This window comes from Heterodontus francisci, chromosome 2 (assembly GCF_036365525.1).
Source record: "Heterodontus francisci isolate sHetFra1 chromosome 2, sHetFra1.hap1, whole genome shotgun sequence".
Lineage (NCBI taxonomy): Eukaryota > Metazoa > Chordata > Chondrichthyes > Heterodontiformes > Heterodontidae > Heterodontus > Heterodontus francisci.
This window is the reverse complement of record NC_090372.1, coordinates 120,007,215-120,034,252: the sequence shown is the minus strand read 5'-3', so window position 1 is coordinate 120,034,252 and position 27,038 is coordinate 120,007,215. Positions and strand designations below refer to the sequence as shown.

The 27,038-nt window shown below is 57.5% G+C and overlaps 1 protein-coding gene across 2 annotated transcripts in view; it reads left to right on the top strand.

The window, feature by feature from the left end:
* vps50 (VPS50 EARP/GARPII complex subunit) overlaps positions 1-27,038 on the top strand; it is a 321,852-nt gene that overhangs the window by 116,842 nt on the left and 177,972 nt on the right. For both annotated transcript variants that reach the window (XM_068009984.1, XM_068009978.1), the window contains exons 7-8: positions 17,335-17,452; positions 17,539-17,574. In XM_068009984.1, coding sequence (XP_067866085.1) covers positions 17,335-17,452; positions 17,539-17,574 — 154 coding nt within the window. The remainder of the gene's footprint in view (positions 1-17,334; positions 17,453-17,538; positions 17,575-27,038) is intronic.

Genomic DNA, 27,038 nt, shown 5'->3' with positions numbered 1-27,038 from the left:
ACAGGGAGGGAGAGAGCGAGGGACAGGGAGGGAGAGAGCGAGGGACGGAGGGAGGGAACGAGGGACGGAGGGAGGGAGGGAGGGAGAGAGCGAGGGACGGGAGGGAGGGAGAGAGCGAGAGACGGGACGGGAAGGAGGGAGAGAGCGAGAGACGGGAGGGGGGAGGGAGAGAGCGAGGGACGGAGGGAGGGAGGGAGAGAGCGAGGGACGGGAGGGAGGGAGCGTGGGACGGGAGGGAGGGAGAGAGCGAGGGACGGGAGGGAGGGAGCGTGGGACGGGAGGGAGGGAGAGAGCGAGGGACGGGAGGGAGGGAGGGAGAGAGCGAGGGACGGGGAGTGAGGGAGGGAGAGAGCGAGGGACGGGGAGTGAGGGAGGGAGAGAGCGAGGGACGGGGCGGAGGGAGGGAGAGAGCGTGGGACGGAGGGGGGGAGGGAGAGCGAGGGACGGAGGGGGGGAGGGAGAGAGGGAGAGCGCGAGGGACGGGGGGCAGGGAGGGAGGGAGAGAGCGAGTGACGGGGGGAGGGCGGGAGAGAGCGAGGGACGGGGGGAGGGAGGGAGGGAGAGAGCGAGGGACGGGAGGGAGGGAGGGAGCGAGGGACGGGAGGGAGGGAGGGAGCGAGGGACGGGGGGGAGGGAGGGACAGAGCGAGGGAGGGAGGGAGAGAGCGAGCGACGGAGGGAGGGAGAGAGCGAGGGACGGGGGGAGGGAGGGAGGGAGAGAGCGAGGGATGACGGGAGGGGGGGAGGGATGGAGAGAGCGAGTGACGGGAGGGAGAGCGAGGGACGGGGGGGAGGGACGGGGGGAGGGTCGGGAGGAAGAGCGAGGGACGGGGTGGAGGGAGGGAGAGAGCGAGGGACGGGGTGGTGGGAGGGAGAGAGTGAGGGACGGAGGGAGGGAGATGGCGAGGGACGGGGGGTGGGAGAGGGCGAGGGACGGGGAGGGAGGGAGAGGGCGAGGGACGGGGAGGGAGGGAGAGGGCGAGGGACGGGGAGGGAGGGAGAGGGCGAGGGACGGGGAGCGAGGGATTGAGAGAGCGAGGGAAGGGGAGCGAGGGATTGAGAGAGCGAGGGACGGGGAGGGAGGGATTGAGAGAGCGAGGGACGGGAGGGATTGAGAGAGCGAGGGACGGGGTGGAGGGAGGGAGGGAGAGAGCGAGGGACGGGGTGGAGGGAGGGAGGGAGAGAGCGAGGGACGGGAGGGAGGGAGAGAGCGAGAGACGGGACGGGAGGGAGGGAGAGAGCGAGGGACGGGAGGGAGGGAGAGAGCGAGAGACGGGAGGGGGGGAGGGAGAGAGCGAGGGACGGAGGGAGGGAGGGAGAGAGCGAGGGACGGGAGGGAGGGAGCGTGGGACGGGAGGGAGGGAGAGAGCGAGGGACGGGAGGGAGGGAGCGTGGGACGGGAGGGAGGGAGAGAGCGAGGGACGGGAGGGAGGGAGGGAGAGAGCGAGGGACGGGGAGTGAGGGAGGGAGAGAGCGAGGGACGGGGAGTGAGGGAGGGAGAGAGCGAGGGACGGGGCGGAGGGAGGGAGAGAGCGTGGGACGGAGGGGGGGAGGGAGAGCGAGGGACGGAGGTGGGGAGGGAGAGAGGGAGAGCGCGAGGGACGGGGGGCAGGGAGGGAGGGAGAGAGCGAGTGACGGGGGGAGGGCGGGAGAGAGCGAGGGACGGGGGGAGGGAGGGAGGGAGAGAGCGAGGGACGGGAGGGAGGGAGGGAGCGAGGGACGGGAGGGAGGGAGGGAGCGAGGGACGGGAGGGAGGGAGGGAGCGAGGGACGGGGGGGAGGGAGGGAGAGAGCGAGGGAGGGAGGGAGAGAGCGAGCGACGGAGGGAGGGAATGAGCGAGGGACGGGGGGAGGGAGGGAGGGAGAGAGCGAGGGATGACGGGAGGGGGGGAGGGATGGAGAGAGCGAGTGACGGGAGGGAGAGCGAGGGACGGGGGGGAGGGACGGGGGGAGGGTCGGGAGGAAGAGCGAGGGACGGGGTGGAGGGAGGGAGAGAGCGAGGGACGGGGTGGAGGGAGGGAGAGAGTGAGGGACGGAGGGAGGGAGATGGCGAGGGACGGGGGGTGGGAGAGGGCGAGGGACGGGGAGGGAGGGAGAGGGCGAGGGACGGGGAGGGAGGGAGAGGGCGAGGGACGGGGAGGGAGGGAGAGGGCGAGGGACGGGGAGCGAGGGATTGAGAGAGCGAGGGACGGGGAGCGAGGGATTGAGAGAGCGAGGGACGGGGAGGGAGGGATTGAGAGAGCGAGGGACGGGAGGGATTGAGAGAGCGAGGGACGGGGTGGAGGGAGGGAGGGAGAGAGCGAGGGACGGGGTGGAGGGAGGGGAGGGAGAGAGCGAGGGACGGGGTGGAGGGAGGGAGGGAGAGAGCGAGGGACGGAGGGAGGGAGGGACGGGGAGGGAGAGAGCGAGGGACAGGGAGGGAGAGAGCGAGGGACAGGGAGGGAGAGAGCGAGGGACGGAGGGAGGGAGGGAGGGAGAGAGCGAGGGACGGGAGGGAGGGAGAGAGCGAGAGACGGGACGGGAGGGAGGGAGAGAGCGAGAGACGGGAGGGGGGGGAGGGAGAGAGCGAGGGACGGAGGGAGGGAGGGAGAGAGCGAGGGACGGGAGGGAGGGAGCGTGGGACGGGAGGGAGGGAGAGAGCGAGGGACGGGAGGGAGGGAGCGTGGGACGGGAGGGAGGGAGAGAGCGAGGGACGGGAGGGTGGGAGGGAGAGAGCCAGGGACGGGGGGAGGGATGGAGAGAGCGAGGGACGGGAGGGGGGGAGGGATGGAGAGAGCGAGGGACAGGAGGGAGAGCGAGGGATGGGGGGGAGGGAGGGAGGGAGAGCGAGTGAGGGGAGGGAGGGATGGAGGGATAGAACGAGGGACGGGGGTGGAGGGACGGGAGGAAGAGCGAGGGACGGGGTGGAGGGACGGGAGGAAGAGCGAGGGACGGGGTGGGAGGGAGGGAGAGAGCGAGGGACAGGGGGGAGGGAGGGAGAGAGCGAGGGACGGGGGGCAGGGAGGGAGGGAGAGAGCGAGGGACGGAGGGCAGGGAGGGAGGGAGAGCGCGAGGGACGGGGGGCAGGGAGAGAGGGAGAGCGCGAGGGACGGGGGGCAGGGAGGGAGGGAGAGAGCGAGTGACGGGGGGAGGGCGGGAGAGAGCGAGGGACGGGGGGAGGGAGGGAGGGAGAGAGCGAGGGACGGGAGGGAGGGAGGGAGCGAGGGACGGGGGGGTGGGAGAGAGCGAGCGACGGAGGGAGGGAGAGAGCGAGGGACGGGGGGAGGAGGGAGGGAGAGAGCGAGGGATGACGGGAGGGGGGGAGGGATGGAGAGAGCGAGTGACGGGAGGGGAGAGCGAGGGACGGGGGGGAGGGACGGGGGGAGGGTCGGGAGGAAGAGCGAGGGACGGGGTGGAGGGAGGGAGAGAGCGAGGGACGGGGTGGAGGGAGGGAGAGAGTGAGGGACGGAGGGAGGGAGATGGCGAGGGACGGGGGGTGGGAGAGGGCGAGGGACGGGGAGGGAGGGAGAGGGCGAGGGACGGGGAGGGAGGGAGAGGGCGAGGGACGGGGAGCGAGGGATTGAGAGAGCGAGGGACGGGGAGCGAGGGATTGAGAGAGCGAGGGACGGGGAGGGAGGGATTGAGAGAGCGAGGGACGGGAGGGATTGAGAGAGCGAGGGACGGGGTGGAGGGAGGGAGGGAGGGAGAGAGCGAGGGACGGGGTGGAGGGAGGGAGGGAGAGAGCGAGGGACGGGGTGGAGGGAGGGAGGGAGAGAGCGAGGGACGGGGTGGAGGGAGGGACGGGAGAGAGCGAGGGACAGGGAGGGAGAGAGCGAGGGACGGAGGGAGGGAGGGACGGGGAGGGAGAGAGCGAGGGACGGGGAGGGAGAGAGCGAGGGACAGGGAGGGAGAGAGCGAGGGACAGGGAGGGAGAGAGCGAGGGACGGAGGGAGGGAACGAGGGACGGAGGGAGGGAGGGAGGGAGAGAGCGAGGGACGGGAGGGAGGGAGAGAGCGAGAGACGGGACGGGAGGGAGGGAGAGAGCGAGAGACGGGAGGGGGGGAGGGAGAGAGCGAGGGACGGAGGGAGGGAGGGAGAGAGCGAGGGACGGGAGGGAGGGAGCGTGGGACGGGAGGGAGGGAGAGAGCGAGGGACGGGAGGGAGGGAGCGTGGGACGGGAGGGAGGGAGAGAGCGAGGGACGGGAGGGAGGGAGGGAGAGAGCGAGGGACGGGGAGTGAGGGAGGGAGAGAGCGAGGGACGGGGAGTGAGGGAGGGAGAGAGCGAGGGACGGGGCGGAGGGAGGGAGAGAGCGTGGGACGGAGGGGGGGAGGGAGAGCGAGGGACGGAGGGGGGGAGGGAGAGAGGGAGAGCGCGAGGGACGGGGGGCAGGGAGGGAGGGAGAGAGCGAGTGACGGGGGGAGGGCGGGAGAGAGCGAGGGACGGGGGGAGGGAGGGAGGGAGAGAGCGAGGGACGGGAGGGAGGGAGGGAGCGAGGGACGGGAGGGAGGGAGGGAGCGAGGGACGGGGGGGAGGGAGGGACAGAGCGAGGGAGGCAGGGAGAGAGCGAGCGACGGAGGGAGGGAGAGAGCGAGGGACGGGGGGAGGGAGGGAGGGAGAGAGCGAGGGATGACGGGAGGGGGGGAGGGATGGAGAGAGCGAGTGACGGGAGGGAGAGCGAGGGACGGGGGGGGAGGGACGGGGGGAGGGTCGGGAGGAAGAGCGAGGGACGGGGTGGAGGGAGGGAGAGAGCGAGGGACGGGGTGGAGGGAGGGAGAGAGTGAGGGACGGAGGGAGGGAGATGGCGAGGGACGGGGGGTGGGAGAGGGCGAGGGACGGGGAGGGAGGGAGAGGGCGAGGGACGGGGAGGGAGGGAGAGGGCGAGGGACGGGGAGGGAGGGAGAGGGCGAGGGACGGGGAGCGAGGGATTGAGAGAGCGAGGGACGGGGAGCGAGGGATTGAGAGAGCGAGGGACGGGGAGGGAGGGATTGAGAGAGCGAGGGACGGGAGGGATTGAGAGAGCGAGGGACGGGGTGGAGGGAGGGAGGGAGAGAGCGAGGGACGGGGTGGAGGGAGGGAGGGAGAGAGCGAGGGACGGGAGGGAGGGAGAGAGCGAGAGACGGGACGGGAGGGAGGGAGAGAGCGAGAGACGGGAGGGGGGGGAGGGAGAGAGCGAGGGACGGAGGGAGGGAGGGAGAGAGCGAGGGACGGGAGGGAGGGAGCGTGGGACGGGAGGGAGGGAGAGAGCGAGGGACGGGAGGGAGGGAGCGTGGGACGGGAGGGAGGGAGAGAGCGAGGGACGGGGGGGGAGGGAGGGAGAGAGCGAGGGACGGGGAGTGAGGGAGGGAGAGAGCGAGGGACGGGGAGTGAGGGAGGAGAGAGCGAGGGACGGGGCGGAGGGAGGGAGAGAGCGTGGGACGGAGGGGGGGAGGGAGAGCGAGGGACGGAGGTGGGGGAGGGGAGAGAGGGAGAGCGCGAGGGACGGGGGGCAGGGAGGGAGGGAGAGAGCGAGTGACGGGGGGAGGGCGGGAGAGAGCGAGGGACGGGGGGAGGGAGGGAGGGAGAGAGCGAGGGACGGGAGGGAGGGAGGGAGCGAGGGACGGGAGGGAGGGAGGGAGCGAGGGACGGGGGGGAGGGAGGGAGAGAGCGAGGGAGGGAGGGAGAGAGCGAGCGACGGAGGGAGGGAATGAGCGAGGGACGGGGGGAGGGAGGGAGGGAGAGAGCGAGGGATGACGGGAGGGGGGGAGGGATGGAGAGAGCGAGTGACGGGAGGGAGAGCGAGGGACGGGGGGGAGGGACGGGGGGAGGGTCGGGAGGAAGAGCGAGGGACGGGGTGGAGGGAGGGAGAGAGCGAGGGACGGGGTGGAGGGAGGGAGAGAGTGAGGGACGGAGGGAGGGAGATGGCGAGGGACGGGGGGAGGGAGATGGCGAGGGACGGGGGGTGGGAGAGGGCGAGGGACGGGGAGGGAGGGAGAGGGCGAGGGACGGGGAGGGAGGGAGAGGGCGAGGGACGGGGAGGGAGGGAGAGGGCGAGGGACGGGGAGCGAGGGATTGAGAGAGCGAGGGACGGGGAGCGAGGGATTGAGAGAGCGAGGGACGGGGAGGGAGGGATTGAGAGAGCGAGGGACGGGAGGGATTGAGAGAGCGAGGGACGGGGTGGAGGGAGGGAGGGAGAGAGCGAGGGACGGGTGGAGGGAGGGAGGAGAGAGCGAGGGACGGGTGGAGGGAGGGACGGGAGAGAGCGAGGGACAGGGAGGGAGAGAGCGAGGGACGGAGGGAGGGAGGGACGGGGAGGGAGAGAGCGAGGGACAGGGAGGGAGAGAGCGAGGGACAGGGAGGGAGAGAGCGAGGGACGGAGGGAGGGAGGGAGGGAGAGAGCGAGGGACGGGAGGGAGGGAGAGAGCGAGAGACGGGACGGGAGGGAGGGAGAGAGCGAGAGACGGGAGGGGGGGAGGGAGAGAGCGAGGGACGGAGGGAGGGAGGGAGAGAGCGAGGGACGGGAGGGAGGGAGCGTGGGACGGGAGGGAGGGAGAGAGCGAGGGAAGGGAGGGAGGGAGCGTGGGACGGGAGGGAGGGAGAGAGCGAGGGACGGGAGGGAGGGAGGGAGAGAGCGAGGGACGCGGAGTGAGAGGGAGGGAGAGAGCGAGGGACGGGGAGTGAGGGAGGGAGAGAGCGAGGGACGGGGAGTGAGGGAGGGAGAGAGCGAGGGACGGGGCGGAGGGAGGGAGAGAGCGTGGGACGGAGGGGGGGAGGGAGAGCGAGGGACGGAGGGGGGGAGGGAGAGAGCGAGGGACAGGGGGAGGGGAGGAGAGAGCGAGGGACGGAGGGGGGAGGGAGAGAGCGAGGGACGGAGGGGGGGAGGGAGAGAGCGAGGGACGGAGGGGGGGAGGGAGAGAGCGAGGGACGGAGGGGGGGAGGGAGAGAGCGTGGGACGGGAGGGGGGGAGGGAGAGAGCGAGGGGAGGGAGGGAGGGAGAGAGCGAGTGACGGGGGAGGGAGGGAGAGAGCGAGGGACGGGGGGAGGGAGGGAGGGAGGGAGGGAGGGAGAGAGCGAGGGACGGAGGGAGGGAGGGAGGGAGAGAGCGAGGGACGGGGGGAGGGAGGGAGAGAGCGAGGGACGGGGGGAGGGAGGGAGAGAGCGAGGGACGGGGGGGAGGGAGGGAGAGAGCGAGGGACGGGGGGAGGGAGGGAGAGAGCGAGGGACGGGGGGAGGGAGGGAGGGAGAGCGAGGGATGACGGGAGGGGGGGAGGGATGGAGAGAGAGGGATGACGGGAGGGGGGGAGGGATGGAGAGAGCGAGGGACGGGAGGGGGGAACGGGGGGAGAGAGCGAGGGACGGGAGGGAGGGAGCGAGGGACGAGAGGCAGGGAGAGAGCGAGGGACGGGAGGGAGGAGAGAGCGAGGGACGGGGGTAGGGAGGGAGAGAGCGAGGGATGACGGGACGGGGGGAGGGAGGGAGGGAGAGAGCGAGGGATGACGGGACCGAGGGAGGGAGGGAGAGAGTGAGGGACGGGGGGGAGGGACGGGGGGGAGGGTCGGGAGGAAGAGCGAGGGACGGGGTGGAGGGAGGGAGAGAGCGAGGGATGGGGTGGAGGGAGGGAGATGGCGAGGGACGGGGGGGTGGGAGAGGGCGAGGGACGGGGAGGGAGGGAGAGGGCGAGGGACGGGGAGGGAGGGAGAGGGCGAGGGACGGGGAGGGAGGGAGAGAGAGGGCGAGGGACGGGGAGGGAGGGATTGAGAGAGCGAGGGACGGGGAGGGAGGGATTGAGAGAGCGAGGGACGGGGAGGGAGGGATTGAGAGAGCGAGGGACGGCGAGGGAGGGATTGAGAGAGCGAGGGACGGGAGGGAGGGAGAGAGCGAGGGACGGGAGGGAGGGAGAGAGGGACGGGAGGGAGGGAGAGAGCGAGGGGAGGGAGGGAGAGAGCGAGGGACGGGGGGGAGGGAGAGAGCGAGGGACGGGGGGAGGGAGAGAGCGAGGGACGGGGGAGAGGGAGAGAGCGAGGGACGGGGGGGGAGGGAGAGAGCGAGGGACGGGGGGGAGGGAGAGAGCGAGGGACGGGGGGGAGGGAGAGAGCGAGGGACGGGGGGGAGGGAGAGAGCGAGGGACGGGGGGGAGGGAGAGAGCGAGGGACGGGGGGGAGGGAGGGAGAGCGAGGGACGGGGGGGAGGGAGGGAGAGCGAGGGACGGGGGGGAGGGAGAGAGCGAGGGACGGGGGGGAGGGAGGGAGAGCGAGGGACGGGCGGGAGGGAGGGAGAGAGCGAGGGACGGGGGGGAGGGAGGGAGAGAGCGAGGGACGGGGGGGAGGGAGGGAGAGAGCGAGGGACGGGGGAGGGAGGGAGAGAGCGAGGGACGGGGGGGAGGGAGGGAGAGAGCGAGGGACGGGGGGAGGGAGGGAGAGAGCGAGGGACGGGGGGGAGGGAGGGAGAGAGCGAGGGACGGGGGGGAGGGAGGGAGAGAGCGAGGGACGGGGGGGAGGGAGGGAGAGAGCGAGGGACGGGGGGGAGGGAGGGAGAGAGCGAGGGACGGGGGGGAGGGAGGGAGAGCGAGGGACGGGGGGGAGGGAGGGAGAGAGCGAGGGACGGGGGGGAGGGAGGGAGAGCGAGGGACGGGAGGGAGGGAGAGAGCGAGGGACGGGGGGGGAGGGAGGGAGAGAGCGAGGGACGGGGGGGAGGGAGGGAGAGAGCGAGGGACGGGGGGGAGGGAGGGAGAGAGCGAGGGACGGGGGGAGGGAGGGAGAGAGCGAGGGACGGGGGGGAGGGAGGGAGAGAGCGAGGGACGGGGGGAGGGAGGGAGAGAGCGAGGGACGGGGGGAGGGAGGGAGAGAGCGAGGGACGGGGGGGAGGGAGGGAGAGAGCGAGGGACGGGGGGGAGGGAGGGAGAGAGCGAGGGACGGGGGGGAGGGAGGGAGAGAGCGAGGGACGGGGGGAGGGAGGGAGAGAGCGAGGGACGGGGGGAGGGAGGGAGAGAGCGAGGGACGGGGGGAGTGAGGGAGGAGAGCGAGGGACGGGGGGGAGGGAGGGAGAGAGCGAGGGACGGGGGGGAGGGAGAGAGCGAGATACGGGGGAGGGAGAGAGCGAGGGACGGGATGGAGGGAGGGAGAGAGCGAGTGACGGGGTGGAGGGAGGGAGAGAGCGAGGGACGGGGTGGAGGGAGGGAGAGAGCGAGGGACGGGGTGGAGGGAGGGAGAGAGCGAGTGACGGGGTGGAGGGAGGGAGGGAGAGAGCGAGGGACGGGAGGGAGGGAGAGAACGAGGGACGGGGAGGGAGGGAGAGAACGAGGGACGGGAGGGAGGGAGGGGAGAGCGAGGGACGGGAGGGAGGGAGAGAGCGAGGGACGGGGGGGAGGGGAGGGAGAGAGCGAGGGACGGGGGGGGAGGGAGGGAGAGAGCGAGGGACGGGGGGAGGGAGGGAGAGAGCGAGGCACGGGGGGAGGGAGGGAGAGAGCGAGGGACGGGGGCGAGGGAGGGAGAGAGCGAGGGACGGGGGGGAGGGAGGGAGAGAGCGAGGGACGGGGGGGGAGGGAGAGAGCGAGGGACGGGAGGGAGGGAGAGAGCGAGGGACGGGAGGGAGGGAGAGAGCGAGGGGACGGGAGGGAGGGAGAGAGCGAGGGACGGGAGGGAGGGAGAGAGCGAGGGACGGGGGGGAGGGAGGGAGAGAGCGAGGGACGGGGGGGAGGAAGGGAGAGAGCGAGGGACGGGGGGGAGGGAGGGAGAGAGCGAGGGACGGGGGGGAGGGAGGGAGAGAGCGAGGGACGGGGGGGAGGGAGGGAGAGAGCGAGGGACGGGGGGGAGGGAGGGAGAGAGCGAGGGACGGGGGGGAGGGAGGGAGAGAGCGAGGGACGGGGGGAGGGAGGGAGAGAGCGAGGGACGGGGGGAGGGAGGGAGAGAGCGAGGGACGGGGGGGAGGGAGAGAGCGAGGGACGGGGAGGGAGAGAGCGAGGGACGGGGTGGAGGGAGGGAGAGAGCGAGTGACGGGGTGGAGGGAGGGAGGGAGAGAGCGAGGGACGGGAGGGAAGGAGGGAGAGAACGAGGGACGGGAGGGAGGGAGGGGGAGAGCGAGGGACGGGAGGGAGGGAGGGAGAGAGCGAGGGACGGGAGGGAGGGAGGGAGAGAGCCAGGGACGGGGAGGGAGGGAGGGGGAGAGCCAGGGACGGGGGGGAGGGAGGGAGAGAGCCAGGGACGGGGGGGAGGGAGGGAGAGAGCCAGGGACGGGAGGGGGGGGGAGGGAGAGAGCCAGGGACGGGGGGGAGGGAGGGAGAGAGCGAGGGACGGGGGGTAGGGAGGGAGAGAGCGAGGGACGGGGGGTAGGGAGGGAGAGAGCGAGGGACGGGGGGTAGGGAGGGAGAGAGCGAGGGACGGGGTGGAGGGAGAGAGCGAGGGACGGGGGGTCGGGAGAGAGCGATTGACGGGGGGTCGGGAGAGAGCGATTGACGGGTGGAGGGAGAGAGCGAGGGACGGGGTGGAGGGAGAGAGCGAGGGACGGGGTGGAGGGAGAGAGCGAGGGACGGGGTGGAGGGAGAGAGCGAGGGACGGGGTGGAGGGAGAGAGCGAGGGGCGGGGTGGAGGGAGAGAGCGAGGGGCGGGGTGGAGGGAGAGAGCGAGGGGCGGGGTGGAGAGAGGGAGAGAGCGAGGGGCGGGGTGGAGGGAGGGAGGGAGAGAGCGAGGGGCGGGGTGGAGGGAGGGAGGGAGAGAGCGAGGGACGGGGTGGAGGGAGGGAGAGAGCGAGGGACGGGAGGGAGGGAGAGAGCGAGGACGGGAGGGAGGGAGAGAGCGAGGGACGGGAGGGAGGGAGGGGGAGAGCGAGGGACGGGGGGGGAGGGAGGGAGGGGGAGAGCGAGGGACAGGGGGGGAGGGAGGGAGGGGAGAGCGAGGGACGTGGGGGGAGGGAGGGAGGGAGAGAGCGAGGGACGGTGGGGGAGGGAGGGAGGGAGAGAGCCAGGGACGGGAGGGGGGGAGGGAGAGAGCCAGGGACGGGAGGGAGGGAGGGAGAGAGCGAGGGACGGGGGGTAGGGAGGGAGAGAGCGAGGGACGGGGGGTAGGGAGGGAGAGAGCGAGGGACGGGGGGTAGGGAGGGAGAGAGCGAGGGACGGGGGGTAGGGAGGGAGAGAGCGAGGGACGGGGGGTAGGGAGGGAGAGAGCGAGGGACGGGGGGTAGGGAGGGAGAGAGCGAGGGACGGGGGGTAGGGAGGGAGAGAGCGAGGGACGGGGGTAGGGAGAGAGCGAGGGACGGGGTGGAGGGAGAGAGCGAGGGACGGGGTGGAGGGAGAGAGCGAGGGACGGGGTGGAGGGAGAGAGCGAGGGGCGGGGTGGAGGGAGGGAGGGAGAGAGCGAGGGGCGGGGTGGAGGGAGGGAGGGAGAGAGCGAGGGGCGGGGTGGAGGGAGGGAGGGAGAGAGCGAGGGACGGGGTGGAGGGAGAGAGCGAGGGGCGGGGTGGAGGGAGGGAGGGAGAGAGCGAGGGGCGGGGTGGAGGGAGGGAGAGAGCGAGGGGCGGGGTGGAGGGAGGGAGGGAGAGAGTGAGGGACGGGGTGGAGGGAGGGAGAGAGCGAGGGACGGGAGGGAGGGAGAGAGCGAGGGACGGGAGGGAGGGAGGGGGAGAGCGAGGGACGGGGGGGGAGGGAGGGAGGGAGAGAGCGAGGGACGGGGGGGAGGGAGGGAGGGAGAGAGCGAGGGACGGTGGGGGAGGGAGGGAGAGAGTGAGGGACGGAGGGAGGGAGAGAGGGGGGAGGGAGAGAGCGAGGGACGGGGGGAGGGAGGGAGAGAGCGAGGGACGGGAGGGAGGGAGGGGGAGAGCGAGGGACGGGGGGGGAGGGAGGGAGGGGGAGAGCGAGGGACGGGGGGGGAGGGAGGGAGGGAGGGGGAGAGCGAGGGACGTGGGGGGAGGGAGGGAGGGAGAGAGCGAGGGACGGTGGGGGAGGGAGGGAGGGAGAGAGCCAGGGACGGGAGGGGGGGAGGGAGAGAGCCAGGGACGGGAGGGAGGGAGGGAGAGAGCGAGGGACGGGGGGTAGGGAGGGAGAGAGCGAGGGACGGGGGGTAGGGAGGGAGAGAGCGAGGGACGGGGGGTAGGGAGGGAGAGAGCGAGGGACGGGGGGTAGGGAGGGAGAGAGCGAGGGACGGGGGGTAGGGAGGGAGAGAGCGAGGGACGGGGGTAGGGAGAGAGCGATTGACGGGGTGGAGGGAGAGAGCGAGGGACGGGGTGGAGGGAGAGAGCGAGGGACGGGGTGGAGGGAGAGAGCGAGGGACGGGGTGGAGGGAGAGAGCGAGGGGCGGGGTGGAGGGAGGGAGGGAGAGAGCGAGGGGCGGGGTGGAGGGAGGGAGGGAGAGAGCGAGGGACGGGGTGGAGGGAGAGAGCGAGGGGCGGGGTGGAGGGAGGGAGGGAGAGAGCGAGGGGCGGGGTGGAGGGAGGGAGAGAGCGAGGGGCGGGGTGGAGGGAGGGAGGGAGAGAGCGAGGGACGGGGTGGAGGGAGGGAGGGAGAGAGCGAGGGACGGGGTGGAGGGAGGGAGAGAGCGAGGGACGGGAGGGAGGGAGAGAGCGAGGGACGGGAGGGAGGGAGGGGGAGAGCGAGGGACGGGGGGGGAGGGAGGGAGAGAGCGAGGGACGGGGGGGGAGGGAGGGAGGGAGAGAGCGAGGGACGGTGGGGGAGGGAGGGAGAGAGTGAGGGACGGAGGGAGGGAGGGAGGGGGGAGGGAGAGAGCGAGGGACGGGGGGAGGGAGGGAGAGAGCGAGGGACGGGACGGGGGGCGGGAGGGAGAGAGCGAGGGACGGGAGGGTGGGAGGGAGAGAGCGAGGGACGGGAGGGTGGGAGGGAGAGAGCCAGGGACGGGGGGGGAGGGAGGGAGAGAGCCAGGGACGGGAGGGGGGTGGAGGGATGGAGAGAGCGAGGGACGGGAGGGAGAGCGAGGAATGGGGTGGAGGGAGGGAGTGAGCGAGGGATGGGGTGGAGGGAGGGAGAGAGCGAGGGACGGGGAGGGAGGGAGGGAGAGAGCGAGGGACGGGGAGGGAGGGAGAGGACGAGGGACGGGGGCAGGGAGAGAGCGAGGGACGGGGGGGAGGGAGAGGGCGAGGGACGGGGAGGGAGGCAGCGGGCGAGGGACGGGAGGGAGGGAGGGAGAGGGCGAGGGACGGGAGGGAGGGAGGGAGAGAGCGAGGGACGGGAGGGAGGGAGAGAGCGAGGGAGAGAGGGCGAGGGTCGGGACGGGGAGGGAGGGAGAGAGGGCGAGGGACGGGACGGGGAGGGATGGAGAGAGGGCGAGGGACGGGACGGGGAGGGAGAGGGGGGAAGGGAAGGAGGGAGAGCGAGGGAGGGGGAGGGTAAGCGTGAGCGAGGGAGGGGGGAGGGATGTGAGGGCAAGGGAGGGGGAGAGTGAGCGAGGGGGAGAGCGTGGCACGGGTGGAGAGGGTGCCGACACTGGGCGATCAACACAGAAGGGGCAGGGGCAAGCACAGGGACAGACAGAACGAGAGCAGGTGGTCAAGATCGCTCCTGTCCGATGTTTGCAGACCATCAATGACTATTTGTGCAATCAGGAAAATGCCAGGTTCTCACTGCATCAGTGTCCAACATAGTGATAAAAATACAAGCCCATAAATTAATCTCATTTAAATCTTTATCACAAAAATGCACATTTGTTGTTTTGATAAATCGATGCATTTGTAACGCCTATACCTTTCTGAAATTGTCTCACCAGCCCCCTCTGCAAGACCAAAATTGTAATGTGGGCCCCCCCGCCCCCCGCCGCCAAATGCGAAATGGTTGGACAACCCAATGTGGGGATAACCTATTTGCATGGATTGATGATTGGTTAGCCAAGAAGAAACATCAAGTAGGCATAAATGGGTTGCTTTCAGGTTGGCAAGCTGTAACTAGTCGACTGCCACAGGGATCAGTGCTGGGGCCTCAACTATTTAAAATCTATATCAATGACTTGGATCAAAGAGCAGAATATAAGGTTGCAAAATTTCTGATGACACAAAGATAGATAGGAGATTAAGTTGTGAAAAACTTAGAAGGAGTCTGCAAAGGGATATGGGTAAGTTAAGTGAGCGGGCAAAAATTTGGCAGATGGAGAATAATGTTTGAAAGTGTGAACTTGTCCACTTTGGCAGGAAGAATAAAAAAGAAGCATATTATCTATATTATCAGAGCTCTGAGATGCAGAGGGATCTGGGTGTCCTAGTGCATGAATTGCAAAAGGTTAGTATGCAGGTACAGCACGTAATATGGAAAGCTAATAGAATGTTATCATTTATCACGAGGGGAATTGAATGCAAAAGTAGGGAGCTTATGCTTCAGCTATACAGAGTATTGGTGAGACCACATCTGGAGTACTGTGTGTAGTACAAGTCTCCTTATTTAAGCAAGGATGTAAATGCGTAGGAGGCAGTAGAGAAGGTTTACTACACTAATACCTGGAATGGGCGGGCTGTCTTGCGAGGAAAGATTGGGCAGGCTCGGCTTGTATCTGCTGGAATTTAGAAGAGCAAGAGGCAACTTGATTGAAACATATAAGATCCTGAGGGGTCTCGACAGGGTGGATGTGGAAAGGATGTTTCCCCTTGGGGGAGAATCTAGAACTAGGGGTCACTGTTTAAAAATACGGGGTCATCCATTTAAGACATAGATGAGAAATTATTTCAGAGGGTCGTTAGTGTTTGGAATTCTCTTCGTCAAAAGGCGGTGGAAGCAGAATCTTTGAATATTTTTAATGCAGAGGTTGGTAGATTCTTGATAAGCAAGGGGAATGGAAGGTTATCGGGCTAGGTGGAAATGTGGAGTAATCCGTTCAGCCATGAGCTTATTGAATGGCAGAGCAGGCTCGAAGGGCCGAGCGATGTACTCCTCCTAATTTGTATGTTCGTATGTATGTTCATATTTGTTTTTAAAAGAATTTAGAGGCATTGGAGATGGTGTAAAAACATGTAAAAGTATGATGCTAGAACTGACAGGTTCTAACAATTGGAAAGATTGAACAGGCAAGGTTACTTTTTAGAAATGAGAAGGTGATGAGGTGACCTAACCGAGGTCTTTAAAATTATGGGGGTGGACATAGAAATGACGTTTCCATTTATTGGGAAATTCAAAACAAGGTCATAAATATAACTTAATTCAGGGGAATTCTCTTTACCCAGAGAGTGGCTATAATGTGAAACTTGCTACCATTTGGAGTGGTTGTGGTGAGTTGTATAGATTCATATTAGTAGGTGTAGGAGAAAGGAGTAGAAGGATCTGCTGATAGATGAAGTAGGCTGGCAGGAGCATAGACAAGTTGGGCCAAATGGTCTGTTACTGTGCTGTTAATTCTAATTTTTTTTAATGTGTCATGCACGGAAGGAGCCATGATGAAATAAACCATGCAATGGAAGAAGTTTGAATTTAAAACGCCAACTGATAAACAAAAGCCTAAGAATGTGGACCAACAGCCAGCCAACCAAACAAACAACAGTCAAAATGGAGTTGTGGTTATGTGACCCCTCCTGCACTGGAAGTAAACATGCCTGCCAAGTTGGAACTCGTTAACCTTGGCTGCCAAGATAGAACTCGTTAACCTTATCTGAAATAGCTCTGGGAGAATCCTTTTGAAATTGAAAGGGGCACTATTGCATATTAATTACTCTTAATTAACATGAATGACTGAACAAAGGGTTCTGGAGACAGACTGACTGATGGCCAAAAGTAGAATGAATAGGTGTGAAGTTGCCACATTGTAACAATGGTACCCATCCAGATATCAATCGATAGCTATGAATTCCACATCCTGGTCCGTTGTGTGATCACACCAGGGGAGAAGGCCATGTGTCAACTAACAGAAACTCAAATGTAATGGATTTTGACATTAAATGGTCGCTGTCTGGGGAGGGGAGGGGGGTGGTGGTGGTGGTGCGGTGAGATCAAGCCCAAGACCTTCAGAAAGCAGTGCAGCAGAGGCTGTGGAAAGAAATCCAGCCAAGCTGGAAGAAGCCATGCTGCAGCAGTGAACTGAAAATGACCACCAGCTCCAATCTGAAGTATTTACCACCAGAAATCTGCAACACCTCAATACGTTCAGTCCTACAAACTCCCTTTGTACCTTGAAAAGAGACTGCCCGACTTAAAAGATTCAACAGGTTTACTGGAAGCCACGAACATCTACCTCCACTTTAGACCACTTACCCTTTTCCCCTCTATTCTTGTGTATGCATGTGTGAGTGAATGTGTGCGTGGGTGAGCTTGTGACCATTCTGGGAATTGTGTGAAAATAAATAGTTATCTTTTAACCTATTATTTGTCTGTTTATTTGATTCTAAAAACACTCTGGGACTAACTTTTATTTAAAATGATAACACAATTCCAGTCAGTTGGGAGGGGATCAGTGGGAACCACCTTACACCTCTTACCACCTGTCCATAACAAATGTGTCTTGATATTGGAAATCAATCAAAAAATTGGCAGAATTTCAAAAACAGGAAAATCTACTTAGTTTAGTTTTAGTTTAGTGATACAGCACTGAAACAGGCCCTTCGGCCCTCCGAGTCTGTGCCGACCATCAACCACCCATTTATACTAATCCTACATTAATTCCATATTCCTACCACATCCCCACCTTCCCTATATTTCCCTACCTATACTAGGGGCAATTTATAATGGCCAATTAACCTATCAACCAGCAAGTCTTTGGCATGTGGGAGGAAACCGGAGCACCCGGAGGAAACCCACGCAGACACAGGGAGAACTTGCAAACTCCACACAGGCAGTACCCAGAATTGAACCCGGGTCGCTGGAGCTGTGAGGCTGCGGTGCTAACCACTGCGCCACTGTGCCGCCCGCTGAGGCAAAAGCTGGTTACTTACTGTTTTTAATTAAAGCTTCTAACTGGATCTTATGGATGCTGGCTTTGCCATTTCACTGTCCAATCCTACAATTTTCTAATGTGGCTTCCCTGGTTTAGAGTATGCTGTGCATTTATCATTGAATTTTCCTCATTATGAACATACTTGCCTGTGGTGTGCTTCCTCTCTTATGGCGTTCACCAAAGGTGGAGCATAATCAGCCACCTAGGTTTTTGTGGAATTTCCTCCCTAAACTTGTCCTCCTTTCCACTTACATCTCGTTTTCATGACCAATCTTAAAACCCACTATTTTGATCAAGCTTTTGGTTGCTCTTCCTAATCTCTCCTCCTTTGGCCCAGGGTTCATTTTCCTTGTGCCTCTGTGAAGTTATTTGTGATGTTTAGCTGTGTTAAAGATGCAATGTAAATCCAAGTTGTTTTATTGGAATGAGGAACCATTTTATTATATATAAACCTAAAAGAAATTTTGTTTCCTCTTCATTTTCATAATTATTTGTCTGATTTGTAACTCACTTGCTGATTTTTATTTTGACAGGCAGCTAAATATTGCCAAGGAAGGCTTTACACAAGCTAGCCTGGGGCTGCTTGCTAATCAAAGAAAGAGACAGTTGCTGATTGGACTATTGAAGTCTTTGCGCACAATTAAAACACTGGTATATATTTGCATATTTAAATTAAGCTTATTTTTTTATTTTCAGTGAAATATTTCCACTGAATCTTTTATTTTGTCCTTTTACAGCAAAGAACTGACGTACGGTTAAGTGAGATGTTGGAGGTAAGCAATCATTATTCAAAATGCTCATAACGCAGTGGGAAATGGAAGGGTCCTCCAGCAGTATTGCAAATCTTAAATTTTCAAGTGTGTGAATTAAATTTCTGAAGATTATTTTACTGTACCCATCTATGAATCTGTGCCATGTTTTGAAAATTCATGCTTGTCATTGATTTTATGTAACATTTTAAACTTTGCATTGTAATACAAAGGCCACCTCACCAACAAAATGTTTTAACTTCCATTCATTAGCATCTTAGCTCCGCGTCACATCTAATGTCTGTCTTATCTCTGCAGTTTAGTTTTCAATTTTGCCACCTTGGCTTTGGTCTGTAATTTTGGTGAGATTTATTACCATATTCAAAGTTTACTCACGACTTAGTAGTAACTAGCTCAAGTTTGCTGCATATTTGGAAAAGTTTAGTTCAATCTCCAGCCAATGTCAGTCAAATAGTAGAATCAAATGTTTTGCAACTGGCAGATTAAGGAAAGCTATCAGATGAAAACTTCATCAGTGTTTGGGAGTCAGGATCCCCAATAACCTGCTTGAGCTACCAAAGGTGAGAATGGTAAGGAATCCACCAGATGTACCTTGACCAGACTGAATCCAGTAATGATGGCTCTGGAAGAATCATTGGATATTTCTTGCAAGGGCATTCTCCCAATGAGTGTACCATGAATGACTATATTGTATTGCTTTGGTTGAGCAGTAACGGCGTCAGATATCAATGTGTGTTGGATTATGTTTTAAAATCCATTTTACTGTTGTGTTGTTTTGCAGTTGATGTATTTAACTAATAATGGTAATAGTTAATATCTGCAGCAATATATTGTAAGTATTGTTTGAAAAGTAGTTGAATTCCTGTCGTGTTGCTTAGAAAAGAATGCGTGCCTGTCTTTGTTGTTTTTCTTTCTGCTCATCTTGCATTCTTATTGTTTCTGTTCCTCCTCTCTTTTGGTCTGTCCTCTGTACTTTGTGAATTTCTCTTCCACATTCTGTCTTCCACCGCCTCTTTCTTTCACTCACATATTTGCTTGTCTCTGTTCCCAAAATTGTCGAGGTAGAGATTTTAGGTTTCTCAAATTGGCTGAATTCAAAGTCAGTGGAAAAGAAAATCTGCAAAACAACTGCTGCTTTGCTGTAACCCATTTGAAGTTACTTGTCACGACAAATTTATACCCCACGTGATTTTACAAACCAGAGGTCTCCATTCAGACAACTACATCTGTAACAACTTCAGTGTTGCCTGAAAACTGAACGAAGGTGGGGCTAAGGGCAAACTGAAACCCTGAAGTAAATGAAAGATTGAGGGCTGGTGTCAGGATTCAGAGGAATGAAGCTGGGTGAGCAGCAACTGGGCAGAGACGGTGCTGTTATGTGGCAGGCTCAAAGAGCAGATAGCTGCAATTCTGCAAGAGACTTCCCATCACATCTAGAGGCCATTATTAAGGGTCATCAGCTAGCTTTTGAGAAAAAGCTTCGAAGAGAACTAAACAGCACAAGTCTTCCTGTATAATTGGAGGGAAAGAATAAAAATTTATAAATAAACCAGTTTGGGCATCTTTAGCAAAAGGAACTGGAAATCAGTGCTCCCAGACCTCCTTCCACACTACTCCTTATCTGGTGTAAGATTTTGCTTGGTTTAAAGATAAATACTTCCTAATTGCCACAGGTTACAAAACTGAGATGGCGAAGACCCAGACTCTGGGGACAACGCATGAAAACATGACGCATACTGGGATAGTATGGGTTGATATCCTTCCATCTGTGACAGATGATGGACACACAGCAAACAATACCTTTCGATGGGGTGCACCTTTGCTGATGGCTGTGGAGGCAGCTTCTGCCACAAGTGCCGCACGTGAAGCTACCAGGTGACATTTTGGGTTGCTTTCGGCATTGGTGCCTGTTGCCAAGTTGCTGTAGCCACTGGTCGTGGTGGTACCGCATGCCAGTCCACAGGACTAGTAACTCCCAGGTGTGATAGTCTACGTTTAGGACCTTCATGCCACGCTTGAAGGCATCCTTGAAGCAGAGCTTTGGGTGCCCCACTGGCCATCTGGCTCCTCACCGTACAGTAGGTCCTTCCATCCTGCGGACGTGCCCAATCCAACGAAGACACCTCTGTTTTGTTAGTGCTAACAGTTGGGAGCTCTGTCTTTGCAAGGACTGCTACATCGTGATTTTGTCCTGCCGGGATATACCCATAACCCAGAGAGCAAAGATGGAAATTGTTCACCACGTTTTCCTGGTAACTGGAAGTCACCCTTGTTTCACAGCTATACAGCAAGGTGCTGAGAACACAGGCCTGATAAGCAATCAACTTGGTCTGAAGGGTCAGCTTGTTATTCTATGCGCTTTCCGTGAGTCAGCCAAAGGTGGTAGCTGCTTTCCCGATGTGTGTATCGAGCTCTGCATCAAGGGCAACTGAGGTAGCAGAATTTGCTAATCACTTCCAGTGGGGTGTTATTTAGTGTGCTGATACGGTTTTCTTGATATTTATAGTCAGGGAGAACAAGTTACAGGCATGGGAGAGACAGTCCCCGAGTCTTTGTAGATGAGTTTCTGTGTGGGCTATTAGCACAGCATAATCAGTGTAAAGGAGTTCCCTGATCAGAACGTGATGGAGTTGTGTCTTTGCTATCAATCCTGATAGATTGTAGAGCTTGCCATCTGACCTGGTGTGCAGGTAGATTCCTTCCATATCTGCAGGGAAGCTGAAGGTCAGGAGCATGGAGAAGAGGGTACCAAACAGAGTGGGGGCTAATACTCAGCCCTGTTTCGTTCCATTTTTCACTCCGAAGCTGCTGGAAATGGAGTCGTCAAACTGTACAATGCAGTGCATGTTGTCATGGAAGGAGCAGGGGTCATAGTCTAAGGATATGGGGTAAACCTTTCAGGACTGAAATGAGGAGAAATTTCTTTACTCAGAGAGTGGTGAGCCTGTGGAATTTGCTACCAGAGAAAGCAGTTGAGGCCAAAAAATTGTATGTTTTCAAGAAGGAGTTAGATATAGCTCTTGGGGTGAAAGGGATCAAAGGATGTGGGGAGAAAGAGGGAACAGGTTACTGAGTTGGATGATCAGCCATGATCATAATGAATGGTGGAGTAGGCTCGAAAGACCGAATGGCCTACTCCTGCACCTATTTTCTATGTTTCTGTATGTTTCTATGTTTCATTTGCACAGTATCTCCCTGTCTTTTGCATGACTGTCTTAGCTACTTTCAGGTCGTGCAGTGTCTTAGCTGTTGGGTTTATGTTGTGCATCATGCAGGCTTTGTTTTTTGCATCAATGACATATAACCTCACAGCTGAGTAGCGCTCAAAACACTTCTTGTTGCGAGTTCCGCCTTTAACAAATGATGTTTCTGCTGCTTCATAGATGATTGAGCTTAGTGACTTACAAGTTTCATCAATACCAGCATCGGCATTTCCTGGTAAACTCTTGGTGGGGAGCAATCGTTTGAGTGACAGTGCGAGGTGCTGGTATTTGGCATCATTGCTTGTGCAAGGGGTGTTGTTGCATGGCGAGCCGTTGTGTTTGGCGCTGTGGGACTCTTGGGAGTGCACCTTCACTGCTCCTGATGAGAGTGGTCGGTGTCACAATCTGGGCTGTAGTAGGTGCGGGTGTGGAGAACACGGCAGATCGCGCCTCCTTGTGATGACCAAGTCTAGTTGGTGCCAGTGTCTAGACCTTAGGTGTGGCCATGATACCTTGTGATGATGTCTGCCCTGGATGGAGGTGTTGGTGATGCAGAGTTCGTTCAGGGCACAGAGCTCAAGAATCTGGTGTTCGTGATCATTCATCTTTCCCACCCGATGACGACAGAGTCACATCGGCCATGAATTACTGTCTGCCGCAACATGTGCTTTGAAGTCACCCAGAATGAATAGCCTCTTGCCATTTGGAGTGTTCCTCAGGACGTCACTTAAGGAGTCATATAAATGCTCTTTGTCTGAGATGTTGGCGTTCAGAGGTGGTGCGTCGGCACATATGATGTTGACTGCGTCTCCATCAGATGATAATGGCAGGGATAAGAGGCACTCCAAGGTAGCTACTGGTGGCTCAATTGCCTGCGTTAAACGATTGCTCATTGAAACATACACCATGTTCACGGAGGTCTTCAACACTCTTTCCATGCTCGTGGAAAACCTTAAAATACAGGAAAGAACTATGCTGATGAAGGTTGTTGTAAAGGTTTATAAAATAATTTAGGTCATAGTCATTTATGGTATAGCAGGAGGCCATTCAGTCCATCAAGTCCATGCCTGCTCTCCGCAGAGCAATCCAGTTAATCCCATTCCCCTACTGGATCCCCGTAGCCCTACAAGTTTATTTCCTTCAAGTGCCCATCCAATTTCGTTTTGAAATCATTATCTCTGCTTCCATCACCCTCGTGGACAGCGACTTCTAGGTTATTACCACTCACTGCTTAAAAATGTTCTTCATATTTCCCTGCATCTGTTGCCCAAAACCTTCAATCGGTGTTCCCTAGTCCTTGTACCATCAGTTAATGCGAACAGTTTTTCCTTTTCTATCTTATCCAAGTCTGTCATAATCTTGTGCACCTCTGTCAAATCTCCTCTCAAACTCCTTTGCTCCAGGGAGAACAAGGTCAGCTTTTCCAACCTAACCTTGAAACTAAAATCCCCCATCCTTGGAACCATTCTGGTAAATCTCTGTACTCTCTCAAGGACCCTCACGTCCTTCCTAAAGTGTGGTGACCAGAGCTGTACACAATACTGCAGCTGGGGCCTAACCAGAGCTTTATAAAGGTTCAGCATAACTTCCTGGGTTTTGTACTCAATGCTTCTATTTATGAAACCCAAGATCCCATATGTTTTGATAACCACTCTTTCAATATGTCCTGCTACCGTCAAAGATCTATGCACATGCATCCCCAGGTCCCTCTGTTTCTTTAAGTCTATCTTGCCTCACCCTATCCCTTCTGGCAAAATGCTTCACCTCACTTTTGTCTGTATTAAATTCCATCTGCCACTTGGCTGCCCATTCTGCTAGCCTATCTATGTCCTGTTGCAGGTGGTTCATATTGTTTTCAATGTTTGCCACTCCTCCAAGTTTGGTATCACTAGCAAATTTTGAAATACTACTTGTATTCCAAGATCCAAGTCTTTTAGAAGGCTAATGGAATGCTATCCTTTATTACAAGATGAATTGAAAATAAAAGTAAGACTGTTATGCTTCAGTTATACAGGGCATTGGTGAGACCACATCTCGAATACTGTATGCAGTTTTGGTCTCCTTATTTAAGGAAGGATGTAAATGCAATGTAGACGGTTCAGGGGAGATTTACTAGATTGATACCTGGTATGAGTGGGTTGTCTTCTGAGGAGAGGTTAGACAGACTGGGCTTGTTTTCACTGGAGTTTAGAAGAATGAGGGGAGATTTTATTGAAGTATATAAGATCCTGAATGGTCTTGACAAGGTGGATGTGGAGAGAATGTTTCCTCTTGTGGGTGAGTCCAGAACTAGGGGGCACTGTTTTAAAATTAGGGGTCGCCGTTTTAGGACAGATGAGAAATTTTTTCTGAGTATTGTGAGACTTTGGAACTCTCTGCCTCAGAAGGTGGTGGAGGCAGGGTCATCGAATATTTTTAAGGTGGAGGTAGATAGATTCATGTTAGGTAAGGGAATTAAAGGTTATCGGGGGTAGATGGGAATGTGAAATTTGATACAAATCAGATCAGCCATTGTTGAATGGTTCGAATGCAGGCTCAAGGGGCCGAATGGCCCACTTCTCCTAAATTTTTATGTTCATATGTTTATAAATAGCAAAAAAAAAAGTGGTCGTAGCACTGACCCATGGGGAGCACCACTGTCTACCATCCTCCAGTCTGGAAAAACAACCATTTACCACAACTCGCTGTTTACTGTCCTTGAGTCAATTTTTTTCTCCAATTGGATGCTGATCCTCCTATTCCATGAGCGTCAATTTTATTAACCAGCCTTTTATATGGCATTTTATCAAGTGCTTTCTTAAAATCCCCATCGACAACATGCACTACAGTCCCTTCTTCACCCTCCTCTGTTACTTCATAAAATAATTCAATTAGATTTGCATGATCTTCATTTTACAAATCTGTGCTGGCTATCTTGAATAAACTTTAAGTTTTCCAAGTAGCTGTTGATATTTTTTTTCCCCCTGATTATTGTTTTGCAAACCTTATCCACGACTGATGTTAAATTAACTGGCTTGTAGTTGCTAGCTCTGGCCTTATACCCTTTCTTGAATAAGAGTGTCACATTTGCCACTCTCTGATTACTGACGTCTCCCCCGTAACTAGGAAATATTGGAAGATTGTGGTAAGCCCTTCCACTATCTCCACCCCCATTTCCCTCAGCAACCGAGGATGCAAGCCATCCAGACCAGGTGACTTTTTTACCCTAAGCATAGCCAGCCTTTCTAGTACCTCCTCCCTCTCAATTTTAACTCTATCCATTGCCTCTACTCTCTCTGGTATTTTATCAGATTCCTCTTCCTTAGTAAACACCGATACAAAGTACTCATCAAGTATTCCAGCCTTGCCTTGCACCTCTAAGCATATATTACCTTCTTTGTCACTATTGGCCCCCACTCAGCCTCTTACTACCCGCTTACATGCCACTACAAGATTTTTGGACTCCTTTTATGCTGACTGCCATTCTATTCTCACATTCTCTCTTTGCCAGTCTTATTTTCTCCCTCACCTCCTCTCTCAACCTATTGTCTTTCGCCTAGTTCTCACTTGTAGAATCGCCTGACATGCATCATGCACTCATTTTTTTTGTTTAATCATAATCTCTATCTCCCTCGTCATCCAAGGTGCCCTGTTTTTGGTTCCCTTACCTTTCACTCTTGTTCTGGAATGTACCTAGCCTGTACCTGAAGCATCTTTTCCTTAAAGTATAGACCATTGTTCCATTACAGTTTTTCCTGTCAGTCTTTGTATCCATTTTATCCTGGCTAGGTCCCTTCTTACTGCATTGAAATTAGCCCTCTTCCGGTCTAGATATTCTACCTTATATCGTTCCATGCTGAGTGCCCCCACTTGGCACACCTCATTTTCTAGCACCAAGTCCAGCAATGTCTCCTTTCTAGTTGGGCCGAGAACGTACTGATGAAAGAAGTTCTCCTGAACACAAAAGTATTAATTTATTATTAAACAAGACTTAGTCGATAAAGATGCAAAGCTTTAACACAGTTTGAAATATGACAGTGCATGTATGTATTCCCTTCTGATATTCAACACACCCACCCACACACACACCAGTTAAAAGAAAAATAAAGATGCTTTGGCCAAAGTACTACTAAATTCTTGACTAGAAAGGATAAGGTATGTTATGTTCCAGATGGCATAGACTCTGGCATCCGAGTACCAGTAGATGGGTCGCTGGGATCTTTTTAGAAACAGTTCGATCAGGAGATGTTGAGAGGAAGCCTTCTCAGGAGAAATGCGGCATCAGGTGTTACAGCGATCACACAATGGAATTCTTTGCAGGGTTTCTCAGAGAGGTGGAGAAAATATGAACTGGGTGTTTCTTTCAGCAGGCTACAAACCCAACTGACTCAAAACAGTATTCAAAAATGAAACCCACTCTTGAGCACCATAAATCTTGACATGTCACTTCTCTTGTAAACAACTCCCATAGTCAGAGGCACCTATTAACTTAGCTGAAGACATGACATCCAGTAACTGTTGTTAAACAGAGTCCTTCCAGTGACCCTTTTTAAAATAAAAAGTCCAGCATCGATGGAATCACTTCAGTCCTCCAATGAATCCATCTCCACAATTCTACAACATGAGTCCTCAAAAATATTACAGAATGGAAGCACTTTCATAACACTGCCCAAGACTCATATGCAACTTATTCCTCATTTGCACTTCTATATGCTGGTGCCCATCCGCCTGCCCATTTAGTTTAAACCCTCTTCAACCACAATAGTGAGGTTTGTGGTTAATTTTATTGATTTATTTGGGAATTATCTTTAGTATGTTTACAATATTATAAACTTTCCGAAAAGAGTGTGTTCGGTTGGGAAGTAGTATGGCCACCAAAATAACACCAGTTTGATTATAATTTGCTGGGTTGTGCATGGTATCAATACGGGGAGGGTGGGATGGTGTTGAGGTGGAAATGAAGAATTTTGTTGATCTTGCAGTGCTTGCTCATTGTCACTTAATGAACCAGGGAACTGGTTTCTTCTTAGACAATCAGCATTAATTACCTGAAATTAGTTATTTGAATCAAGCGCAATATTTTGCCCTAAAGTTGCATGCTAGATGTAGGACTTTGGATAATATAAATTGATATGTTTTGCAATATTGTGCTTTATTTAATATTCACAGGAGGAAGTGCATGTAACATTTAACTTCTGCAAGTTTTGAAAATTGAGCTTTATATGTACATGTAAGATACGTGAAAATGTAGCTAATTTTTGGCTGGATTTTTGTGATTATCAATAACTATGGATAGTGGCATATTATGGATACAGTCTTCTCCAGGCAAGTTAATGTAAAATTCCCTTCACTGTATCCAACTCAATCTGAATCCTGGCCTCCTAAGTGTTCTCTGCATTTTGCAACTCCTGCATCTTTCTGTTTGCCATTTCAAAGTACATCATATAATGCAGACCTGCACCTTCTCTGGACTGAAATATGTAACCTTATTGCATGGAGTGAATGGTTTTAACTGCTGGAAGATTAATAATTAACTTAACTTCCAATGTGTCATGAGAGAAATTATGTGGACGGTCCACCACAATCTCCTGATCAAGAGCAAAGAACAGTACAGCACAGGAACAGGCCATTCGGCCCTCCAAGCCTGCGCCGATGATGCCTGCCTAAACTAAAACCTTCTGCACTTCCGGGGACCGTATCCCTCTATTCCCATCCTATTCATGTATTTGTCAAGATGCCTCTTAAACGTCGCTATCATACCTGCCTCCACCACCTCCCCCGGCAGCAAGTTCCAGGCATTCACCACCCTCTGTGTAAAGAACTTGCCTCGCACATCCCCTCTAAACTTTTCCCCTCTCATCTTAAACCTATGTCCCCTAGTAACTGACTCTTCCACCCTGGGAAAAAGCTTCTGACTATCCACTCTGTCCATGCCGCTCATAACTTTGTAAACCTCTATCATGTCACCCCTCCACTTCCGTCGTTCCAGTGAAAACAATCCGAGTTTATCCAACTTCTCCTCATAGCTAATACCCTCCAGACCAGGCAACATCCTGGTAAACCTCTTCTGTACCCCCTCCAAAACCTCCACGTCCTTCTGGTAGTGTGGCGACCAGAATTGCACGCAATATTCTAAGTGTGGCGTAACTAAAGTTCTGTACAGCTGCAGCATGATTTGCCAATTTTTATACTTTATGCCCCGACCGATGAAGGCAAGCATGCCGTATGCCTTCTTGACTACCTTATCCACCTGCATTGCCACTTTCAGTGACCTGTGGACCTGTA